The 11494-nt window shown below is 46.5% G+C and overlaps 1 protein-coding gene across 1 annotated transcript in view; it reads left to right on the top strand.

Moving 5' to 3' along the window:
• The first annotated feature begins 612 nt into the window (after nt 1-612).
• The window catches only part of EPB41L4A (erythrocyte membrane protein band 4.1 like 4A), a 192934-nt gene continuing 182052 nt past the window's right edge, over nt 613-11494 (top strand). The window contains exon 1 of the mRNA XM_080920217.1: nt 613-1175. Within this exon, the coding sequence (XP_080776343.1) occupies nt 1077-1175 (99 nt within the window). The 5' untranslated portion in view covers nt 613-1076. The remainder of the gene's footprint in view (nt 1176-11494) is intronic.

The following is an 11494-nucleotide window of genomic DNA, read 5'->3' as shown; positions in this document are numbered from 1 at the left end:
GCTGGGACCTGCTTGCACCCAGCCAGACTGACCACCTCCGCCCCGCCCTCCGCCCCCAGCCGAGACCCCGCCCTGAAGGGGGGCGCTCGGGTCACCGTCCCGGGGCTCCTGCTTCAGTTCCGAGGCTTTTTGCCGACGCCCCGGGTCGGAGCCCGCTGTACCTGGGCTGCTCCCTCCCAGGGCTCCGCCCCGCGCGCCACCAAGAACTTTCCCTGGAGCCTCCGAGGCCTGGCGCCTGGGGTTCTGCCGCGCCCGCCCGCAGGTCTTCAGACGCCCCGCTTCTCCAGGACGTTCTGGGAAAGGAAGCTTGAACTTGGCCATCTCCGCGGGATGAGTTCGGGGACCCTCGGACAGAGGCTGCGGCCCGCGACAAGTTGACCTCCCCGGGTTGGTTTCGAGGAGCTCTGGTCGGTCCCCCGGCTGTGAGAGTGGCTGGGAGGAGTGGTGACCTTTTCCGGTAGCCCGGAGTCCCAGGCTGGGAGTCGTTGGTCACCCTCGACACAAAAGAGAAGCTGATCGCTCTCGGCTCTGCCTTCCCTGTAAGGGGCTGCGGGGCGGGGTCGGCGCTGGAAGTGCGCGCCCGGCGGGGACTCGGGAGCTGCGGCTGGGGAATCGCTCCAGTGCTAGCGTTGGGCTGGCGCTGCGGAGCTCCGAGGGGCGTCAGAGCCCAGGGAGGGTCTGGAGGGCACGTCCCACCCCTTTCGTGTCTCTGGTCGGCTGACCTTAGCCAGGCGACTCTTGTCGCCGCCCCAGTCTTCAGAAGAGGAGCTGCAGCCGCAGGATGCGCGGGGACGCGCCGGCCCCGGTTCCCAGGTCTGCGGACGCTTCCCGGGCCACTCTGGGCTCTTGACGCTCCGAGGCGTGCTCGCCCTCCCGCCTCCGCCCTCCGAGCCTCTCGGGGTGCCCTCGGCTCGACCGTAGAACCCCACACCTCACCCCTACGCGGGGGCTCCACCCAGACCCGCGCGTCTCGCCCTCTACTCGCGCACAATAAATTAATGCTTCGCGCTTGAGGGGAGGCGGCGGAGGGCGCCGCGGTCGCTGCTCTCGCCTGGCTGGAGACGCTTTCAGTCGACATGGGCTGTTTCTGCGCTGTTCCGGAAGAATTTTACTGCGAAGTTTTGCTCCTGGACGAGTCAAAGCTCACCCTCACCACCCAGCAGCAGGGCATCAAGGTAAGCACAGCCCGGGGCGCGGTCCGCGGCTTTGTCTCAGGCTGTCACCGGTCCAGCCCAGCCATCGGTGGAAAGGAGAGGCAGGGGTCGCCGGCCTCAAACAGAGGGGGGAGGGCGGTCTGTCGGGCTGCGCTAACTTGGAGTTGCTTAGAAAAGTAACTTTGGTGTCTCGAAGGGTGCTCGACGCCCCAACTTCCAGCATCAATTCGAGATCCGAGGACGGGGACAGACTCTGCCCCCCCAACCCTCCCTCCGCTTCCTCAGAAGCTCTTAGGTCCCTCGCGGCTTCCAGACAGGCTGCACCCCACTCGGGTGCTGGAGGCGTGCTTCTTGAGCAGGTGGAAGCTTTCCTTCCCCAACGCCCTTTCCCCTGATAGTGTTCTTGGGGAAAGCAAACCATTTCCCTCCCTCGTTGAAACATTAATCAGGTCGTTGTGATTGTGCTTCTCGGATTTGTAGGGATTTGTAGTTGGGAAATGCTACGTTTGCCCCGAGAACAATTTTTCCTTCCCGCAAGAGAGCTGGTTTTATCTCCATATTTAAGTAAGCATCTCACAGTGCAAATCCGTAATCAGTTTGCTCCTTTTTGTAGTCATTAAAAATGTATTGCTGCTTCTAGCCTAGAGAATCCACAGAAAGCCTGTGAGCTGCACCGACCCGCTTCCTTAATTTTAATGAGTTCATCTTTTTGTACCTGACAACCTGAGGATGCACCTGCGCTTTTTCCAGCAATGAAACTACTGAGGAGATCCGAAGATCTGTTTGTTTTGTTTGTCCTTTCCCTTCAGTATTAAATTACATTTTAGTTAGGGCAGCCTTGGGGTCTGCAAGGGCCCGCCCCAGGCCCCAGCTGTGGAGCTGGGGATAGAGTTAGAGTTCCCAGTGCCCTCTTCCCTTTCCTTGTCTTTCAGAAGTTAACCTCATGAGGTCAGTTCTGGGCATTTCATTGGGGGCGTCTGCCTTGATTACCTTTATGCCCAACAGAAAAACCGTTCCTGGTTAGAAGCCTTTTCATGGAGGTTGCCACTTTGGACATCCAGAATTAGGATTTCATGGGTGTAAGTCTCTTGCAGAAGAAAGGCAAACATGACCTTAAGCTGAAACACTTAACCCCTTGCTTTGGGAAGTCGTTTTGAATGTTGTTCCTCAGGAATTATAATAAGCAAAATTCAATCAGATTTTTATCTTTTGTTTTTTTTCCCCAAGAGCAATAAACCGATATTTGTAGGGACAGTGTTCATTTTATGTTTTCAGCCTTTCTTCCTGTTCTCAGACACACCCCCTTACACTCTTAAGAAAGCCAAACACTTACTATAGGATACAATGGGGCATGTATTGGTGTGCTATGTGAACAGCACAGGCTGAGATAAGATCGAAACAACAAAAGGGGCCAGTTCTTGGTGATACCTACAGAGTCCTTGGAGTAGGGGTGGAAACAGTCAGAGAAGGTTAAGTTATGATCAGATGCTAAGCAGACAAGGAGATCCTTCTGGATCCGGGGTCATCTGTAAGAGCTCCCGTGTAGAGCAGACTCTTCTGTCAGGAGAGCAGCCAAGGCTTGGCATCAAATGAGGTAAGTTTGTTAAAGAAGCACGAGTCAGAAATCCTGATCCACGCTTATCTTCTAACTCCGTTGCATTTACCTTGTTTTAAACATGGGTCGGGAAATCGGTGAGTGATTCAAACGCAGAACAACTTCAAGGTGCTGTTACTTGGGCTGAGGGCCCTGCAGCTAAGCAGTATCTAAAGCGGGCTCTGGTTGGAAGGAATCATTCCCACCACAGGCATGGCCCCTTTGGGTGTCACAGAAGCACACCACGCTGACTTTGATGTCCGTGTGTGTGTGTGTGTGTGTGTGTGTGTGTGTGTGTGTGTATGTGTGTGACACAGATGTTGTCTGCTGGAGTTAACCACATTATCTGCAACTACTATGCCTTCTTAAAAATGTGTGTGTTAGGACTTGTCTACCTGTGGCCTGTACTGAGGTCAGCGTGTTTCTGTTAACCAGTAGTATGAGGTCTGTAAAAGCATCTCCCATGTAAATACCTAAACACTGAACATGTGTGCTATTCATAATTGACTTAAAAACATTCTCTTAACCTGCCTATGCTATGACATATAGATGCAGTCACTATATATATATGTGTGTGTATATATGAATGATGCTTATTTATTTTATGTGTATTGGTGTTTTGCTGTGTGCATGTCTAAGAGGGTGTTGAATCCCTTGGAGCTGGAATTGGTTGTGAGCTGCCATATTGGTGGTGAGACTTGAACTCAAATCCCTTGGAAGAGCAACCAGTGCATTTAACTGTTGAGCCATCTCTTTTGTCCTGATTAATGTATGTTAATTAGATAAATTTAACTTCTACTTTAGTTCACAAGTTAACAGTTAACTTTAAAACCAATATTCAATAGCCATTATACAATGATCTCTGTAGTAATTTACTTGGTGCTTGGCCATTGATAAGTACAATCAACGTTAATGGAAGGTCTGAGTGTTTCTAAGCGAGAAGAGGCCTGTACATCTCTATCTGAAAGCAAAGAAGAAATGCCGACATATTCCGACCTTAGAAATACAAAAATTTGATGAGAAAGATTCAGGGTTTTGTGAGTAGTCAGGAGAGAAAGAGCTTAGGCCAGCAGCGTGACAGAGATTGAAAGTTTGGAAAATCGACAAAAATTTAACTCTAGTTGAAGGCTTTATACTAGGAAATGCATCTCGTGTTAGTACTGGAAGGAAAGTGAGAAAGACGATGAAGAGGAGCTGAGAAACTAAAAACTTGGTCATTAATTGTGGGCAAAAAGTGATCCCCAAATTTGTATTATACCACTATGTGCAGTTTACAGTACTCGGAACACAGACGCGGTCGGTACTCCCGGAACTTCATGGTTTTATTTTGTTTCAAAGTCTTAGGTTTTAAATTTATGTACTTGATGTAATTATCTTTTTTTCCCCTTTTGGTATTTTTATACTAACCAAAGTATTCTCAGAATTTAAGTAGAAATAGAAACAAAGTTAAGCAGCACCATTTAGCTCATTTTCCTCTGAAATTAAAACAAAAAAAAATCTACTAAAATTATTTATTTTTTTTAAAAAGTCCGGCTTAAGGGCTGATGAGATAGCTTTGGAATAAGATTCCTTTCAGGATCCCTGGGGATCTGAGTTTGATCCCTGCAATTACCTAAAAATGAAGGAGAGCCATACAGAGTTGTCCTCTAATCGCTACCTGTGTGCTGCGACACATATCTTAGCCCTTATTCACAGATGCACACCCATACAATAATAATAAAATAATAATAATGATAATAATAATGATGATGATAATCATAGAAAGTCTTTTAAAAGTATTTTTGGAGGCTTTGTGATTCCCTTTTCCCCCTATTCTCAACTGAAGACCATCATGGGATCTGATGTCTTCTTCTACCCTCTGAGGGCACCAGGCACATACACTGTACACATTATATACATGCAGTCACCCACACACATGAAAATAAAGTTATTAAAAGCACAAATAAGGAGCACTCATTTTGGATTAAAAGTACTTACATATTTTCTGTTTTGTTTTGTTTTTATCAGGTTCTCACCTTGTATCTCAGGCTGACCTGGAGCTCATGGCAATCCTCCTGTCTCTTGTCTTCTAAGTTAAGGTTATAGAACAGGCAGGAGACACCACATGTAGGCTATGTTTTATTTTAATAGGAGGAATTTTCTCTGATCCCTATGTGGACATATCTTTGGTGCTGGAGTGATGGCTCAATGGTTAAGAGCACTTACTGCTCTTGCAGAGGACCACATTCATTTCCCAGAACCCATATGGTGGCTTGCAACTCCAGTTCTGGGGGACCCTTTACTGACTGCCATAGACCCCACCCACATACACTCAGGAGTATACATGTGCACATAAAATAAACAGACAGTAAAAGAGAAACGCCTTGAATTTGTTATGATAATGCATTATGAGTTAGAAGACTATCTGTAGCTATTAAATGTAGACATGTGGAAGAAGCCTGGTAAAACATTATTTTGTGAATATCAATTGAAAGATAGTCTTTGGAATTGTTTAAGTACCAAATTGTGAATTGAAAAGTTAGTTATGAATTTCCATAACTTAAGTGAAGGTTTTTCATCGGGAAAAATAAAAAACAAAACTGTGCTCTGGTTGAAAGCATTTCAGTACAAGGACAATAGTTGCACATCTTATATTTTCAAAAAAGTATCATTTAAATAAAAAAATTTTTTTCTTTTAAAACTTAATTAGGAAAATGAAAGGGTGAGATTTTTTTTGTATCCATTTTGGTGTTACTTAGAGATTTGCATTCTTCCTTTATCGGTAACCTCACTTGATGGGCAGAAAATGCTTTTTCTTCAGTCCCTTGCTGGAGTCCAATCAGTGACTGAGAGACCCCGGTCTATGTAAGCTGAAAGCTATTGGATGTGTGCTCAGCCAGCATCAAACAGCCCTTAGCTGTTTGCTCTGTACTACTGGCTCTTTAGACCAGTCAAGGAAAACTTCCCCTAAGCTGGCCTCAGTTTTTGAGCAATGTTTGTTTTGGGAAACTTTGGTTGGATCCTTTGTGGTTCTCTGAGCAAGGAGAGGCAGAGTGCCTCCTTGTGTCCTTTCAGCAAAACTTGAATGTGGTTCAAACTCTTTGTCTGTACTGTGGTTATTTGGAGAACGAACTATTTTCAGAGGAAAAAGTCACAAGGTTTGATTGGGCCTTAGATTTGCTACGCAGATCTGAAGACGATGAGTATTTTTATTTTATCAAGGGTTGGTCCTCCGAATGAACACTGGGATACTTGGTTTTCTTGGTGTGATGACTACATCATTGAAACTAACTTGGCAGTGAGATAGGGATTCCATGAATCCCCAGAAGAAAATCTACTGATTTTATGTGTTTGATTATTGCCCTTGTGTTTCCTTACACACAAACATAGACTGAAGAAACTGATCCTATAAGTTACATATAAATGGTGTTCCTGTAATGTAAACTGAATGCAGAGCATTAGAAAGAAACTTGTTGTCCCAGAAGCTCAATTTCCCCCTCTGCAAGATACCCACTGTTAACCTTGTTCCTCTGTCTTTCCTGACTTCCCTTCTGTAGGGGCCCATCCCTGTCTAGACCATCCCTGTCTAGAAAGTTCCCCCCATCTGAACTTGCCTTTAAGACTGAACCAAGTGTCTCATCTGCTAAGAACATCTCAGCAGAACCTGGCTAGGCAGGGTTAAGCAGCACCCGTCTGTACCTCACAGACCTCTGTCTCAGTGCCCAACCCACTTCAAGCATTATTTCTGGACTCATCCGTCTCTTCCTGTAGCTTGCGAGCCCATGCCTGTGATCCCGGCAGCTAGAGCTGTATGCTTCATGTAATAGATGCTCATTAACTATAATTTGAATGGAAGGAAGAATGGAATGCTCCAGTTGGAATGGACTAGATTGAAAATCTTTACTATAGATAATGACATTCCTTTGGCATTTTATTCTTACTAGAAAAGACGGCAGAATAAAGTGAGTTCCACTGTGAAAAATCTGTTGCCAAGATACTGTAATTTTTATATTGATAATGGGCAGAGAGCGAGACGACTCGGTGGATTGAGTGCAGGAGACACACTGAGGAGCTGATTGGCAGCTGTTGCAGAAAACATGAGTCACACCATTTTTTTTTTCTTGTAGAAGGGGTGGGGAGGAAATGAGAGGCCAGGAACTCAGTGTAATCCGGGCTGGCTTCAGAGTGACTGCACCTGAGGATTCTCATGCATTGCTGATTCTTCTCCTGCCTTTACCTCTCAGGTCTTAAGTCTTTCCCTCTCTTTTAAATGCCACATTCTTCTTCCAACTTGAGTCTTTCAGAAGAAGGACAGATTTCACGAGTCTCTGAAAGTCTCCTGTTGCCTGTATCGAGAACAGTGCTGGGTAGTGTCCCAGTGTGGACTGAGATATCGAGGGAGCTCGTCTGCACATTTTCTTCTAGAAGCTACAGAAACCTGATTTGGTTCTCAGCCTTAATAAATATTGGGTTGGTGGGGGTGAGGGAGCAAAAAAGCAAAAACAAAACAAACAAACAAACAAAAAAAAAAAAAACAAAAACAAACAAAAACCCAAAACCAAACCAAACCAAAAAACCCCAGAAAACCAAAAACAGATTGTCTGAGACTGCTTGGCAGAGGTCACCTTCGACATTTAGACCCTGTAAAGCTCATCTGTGTTGCTCCTGGCCATCCTGACCTGCTTTTCAGTAACTGACATCATGTTCTTAGCTGTGCATTTTGTTTGCAATGTCAGATATTAAGACTAAATAGACACCTGTTATCACATGTCCTAGGCAAAGGCAAGGTGTGTTAAGTTCAGGAACCAGTCAGTTTACTTTGTGAAGCAAGAAATGTGTCAGCACAATTTGGAGAGTCTGCTCCATTCTCAAAAAAAAAAAAAAAAAAAAAAAAAAAGATGTACTCCTGTGACCCCCGTGAGCTGTGCATGCATTTCCTGTTTGTTTTCTTTTTTAAGTGAAACAGCCATTCCTCCTGAATGCTGTCTATTGTTAAGACCTTTCTCTGTAACCAAATACTCTTGAAGAGATAGATCCCCAAGGGCTGAAATGGCTCCTCCAGAGGCTGCAGGCTTGAAAGGGCTGGCTGCTCTTCTAACGTGAGAAGTCTGCTTTCTGGCAAAGGAGATTGGCACTCCAAGAGGAAGTCTGAACAAGGAAGATGAGGCTGGGAAAACTAGGGAGTGCTGGGTGGGAGTGTCGGGACCATCCTAGCCCACTGGGACAATAGCACTGGAGCAGAGAGGTCAGATGCCCAGGGAGGGGGTCAGTCAGTTGAGACTGGAAAGGAATGAAACCAAATTCTGCTGCTTTACAAAGGACGCCTTCTGAGCCCGGTGTGGCACAGTCAGGGGCAGGAGTTCCAGGCTTTGTATGGAGGGTCCTGTCTGGAGTCAGACGTTCAGCTGGGTCTGTATAATGGTGCATGTCTATAATCCCAGCAACCAGGAGGCAGAGGGCAAAAATATTGCTGCGAGTTAACAAGCCAGCCTAGTCAACGTAAGTGAGTTCCAGGATAACCAGGAGCTACACATTGAGATTTGTGTTACAAACTAAACCAACCGAAACCAAACAAGAGGCCAGATTTCCACACAGACGGTGACCTGCCTGAAGGCCAGGTTTGTGAGCTAAGCACAGAGATTGTGGCGTATCAAAAGTCTTCCCCATCCTGTCCTTTCAGAAGCAAGTTTGAGAGACAGTCTCGGCCCTTTGCTACATTAAATATCACTTCTCAAAACTGGCTTTCTTCCCGTCCCCACTGTTTTGAACTTCGTGTGGGCTCACACTTTGCACACGCAGGCCAGCCTCCCATCTGGGGTGCTGTATAGATTGGGGTGCTGTGTGAATGCGTCTAATCTTTGTGCTCCCCATGGTCATGTCTTGTCTGCCACACAAGAACACCTATTTTCCCTGAGCCAGCCTCAGTTTCCTTATCTATCTGTCGAGGGACATGTTAAGCACTTAGGATGCTTGTGGAAATCCTAGAGGGGGATTTTAGGCTTGTAAGATCAAAGATATTAAATAAGTGGTAGCTACTGATGGGTGCTCTTTCTTACTCTTGAAACATACTTGCTTCTTGCTTATAATGTTAAAGCCTCCCACCTTTACCCATAAGTGACATGAGTTTTTGAGGTGTCTCTAAGAGGTGTAGCTTGGAGCCACACATCTGAGCAGCTGTTGAGGACAGAGAAGGACAAGGTTGAAGGCAACAGCAAGGTAGAACGGGAGAGGAAGTAACATCTGTAAGATATTTAGGAGGAGAAACGGTAAGGTCTACAAGAATGTGGACATGTAAGGATCGTGGCCCAAGAGGTAGAACACACTGTTGGGAGCCATCAGTAACCTCCCCTGGGCCTTTTCACTCCTGACTCAGCTGATCTCAATGAAGCCATTGACCCTGGGAGGAAGTTGGTTCCAGCCCTACCCAGTCCGGTAAGGCTGATTGCTCTAAAGATGTACCTGTTGTCTCTGGAGCTAAATGACAGCACAGCCTCATGCCACACCTGCAAGCTTGCTGGTGAAAGTGCTTCTGGGAAAGTAAGTGTATCTCCAGTCTAGCATATTGCCAAATATACACACCTCCTCCTTATCGCCAGAACCATTTGATTATTGATTACAGCCCACAGGACACAGCGACTCTCAAGATGGCAAAGGGGAAAAGACAGAACAGGTGAGAGTGGTGTATCTGACCTGCCCGAGCCTTCGTTCTCTGACTCTGGATCCCCTCAGGGTGAGCTAGCACACTTCCTCACTGAAGCAGGAGCTCTGTCATTGAGGACCAAAGAATCTTGTGGGAAGGGAGCGGAGAGTGGAACTGCTCACCAGGCTGGGACACAGGAAGAGAAGAGGTTGGGGTAGTGGCAGAAGAGAAGTCACGAGGGCATTAGCACCCACTGTCCGCGCAGTGAGCGATCAGAAATGCAGCACAGGTAGTGAGGAAGTTGGGACTGAGGTAGGGTGATGCGAGGTCCGACTGGTCGAGCATCCGGGAGTAGCCGTGATGGTGTGACAGACAGCTGGAATGGAGGCTGTTGCTTCTCAGATATGCAGGTCTGACAAGTCATTGATATCTGACTGTCTAGTCTCCACTGTGCTCAGTAGCCCGCTCCTCCGCCCCCTTCTTTCTGTTCTTCCTCTGCTACTTCCTCATTCTGGTCTTGCGGTCCAGTAGAACCCACGTTTATGGACGCTTAACATTCCTGCTATTCAGCTGTCTACCCGGAGAGCTCAGTTCTGCTCTCCCTGACTGAGAGAAGCCATGGAGTTCGCTGCTCTGGGGTCACCTTCCTGTAGACTTCCCAGGGGGGATCCCAGAGGCCTCTTTGGATGCTAATCAAGCTGGGGATTCATTGAAGATGCTTCTCTGCTCTCTTGCCCACCTTGCTGGAAGGGATACAGTGGGAATGAGGCTGCGGATTCTGACATAGGCCATCTGTCTCCAGTCTCCTCCCCATGTGTCAACACTGTCAATATGGCCGAGCCACCTTCTCGAGTGCTCATCCTTGACTGTAAAGTTAGGGCCAAGCTCTCTGCCTTGTCCTGAGCTGTTGCGTGTGAATCTCTTAACAACGGGCCTCATGGGTGGTAGCTGCTGATAGCAGGCTGGAAGGCCTCCAGGGAGGGGTCCAGCCCCCTTTTATGGGATTCCCCAGTCAGGTCACTGTGGAATGGTCAGCATTGTTGGATTCGTGGTGAGTGGATTAATCTGAACAGTGAAATGTACCTCTTCCTAGATATAAGCTGATGAGTTTGTAGAGGGCAGCCCCCCTTTGGTTGTTTTAGGTTTTCTGGGCATATGTGTGTAATAAGAACGGCCTTTGCAGTTCTTATATTAGTTTTACAAGAAGCTTCTAAAAGGAGATATAGATTATGCCCATTTATAATGTACAATCCCATGTTTTTAAAAAGCATGTAGAACTATGCAGCCATCACGGCGGCCATTGTGAAGATCTTGATCATCAGCAGCCGACTCCTGACATCCCTCACCCCTCTCTACTTGCAGAGTTTAGACATTTCCTAGAAGTGGTTTTGTGATTGTGTGTGTGAGAGAGAGACTAATTTTCACGTGATATTTTAAAGACCTATTCATAATGTAGCGTGTGCCAGTACTTGACACCTTTATTGCTAAACGACAGCCCCCGTTGGATGTACTGGACAGTCCGTGTCCTTTTTCTGGTTGATGGGCTTTGGCTTAGGCTCACCTTTGGTCAGTATAAATGTTGCTGTTGTGACGATTTATACTTGAGTTTTTTCGTCTACGTATAGCTTACTGCCTACTTCATATATGTCCAACAGAGGAGGTTGAACAGCTTACAAAAGTTTGTGCTGCTCCCACAATGGCTGCGCCACCTCCTTCTGACTACTTTTTATTATCTGTCTTTTAAAATTACAATCCTATACTAGGTGGTATCGTACACTTAACGTTTTTAAAAATCGCATTTCTTTATTGTGGTTGTATTGTGTGCATGTATTGTGTGTATGCCACGGGCCATGTGTGGAGGTCAGAGGAGAACTTCTGGGAATCTGCTCTTTCTGCTGTGAGTCCCAGAGACTGAGTTCAGGTCACTGGCTTGGCTGCAAGCACTTGTACCTACTGAACTCTCTTGCCTGCCTCTCACATTGTTTTGATCTTCCTTTTTCCCCAGTGACTAGTGAGTTCAGCATCTTTTCTCCTATTATTCATTTGCATATCTTCTTTAGTGAAAAGCCTATTGGTCTTTGTAAATTTGAAAAACTAGGTTATTTGTTCCTTATTATTGTGAGTTTT

This window comes from Micromys minutus (genome assembly GCF_963924665.1).
Source record: "Micromys minutus genome assembly, chromosome: 8".
Taxonomy (NCBI): Eukaryota; Metazoa; Chordata; class Mammalia; order Rodentia; family Muridae; genus Micromys; species Micromys minutus.
Note: the sequence above shows the minus strand (reverse complement) of the source record. Positions and strands in the feature narration are given on the sequence as shown.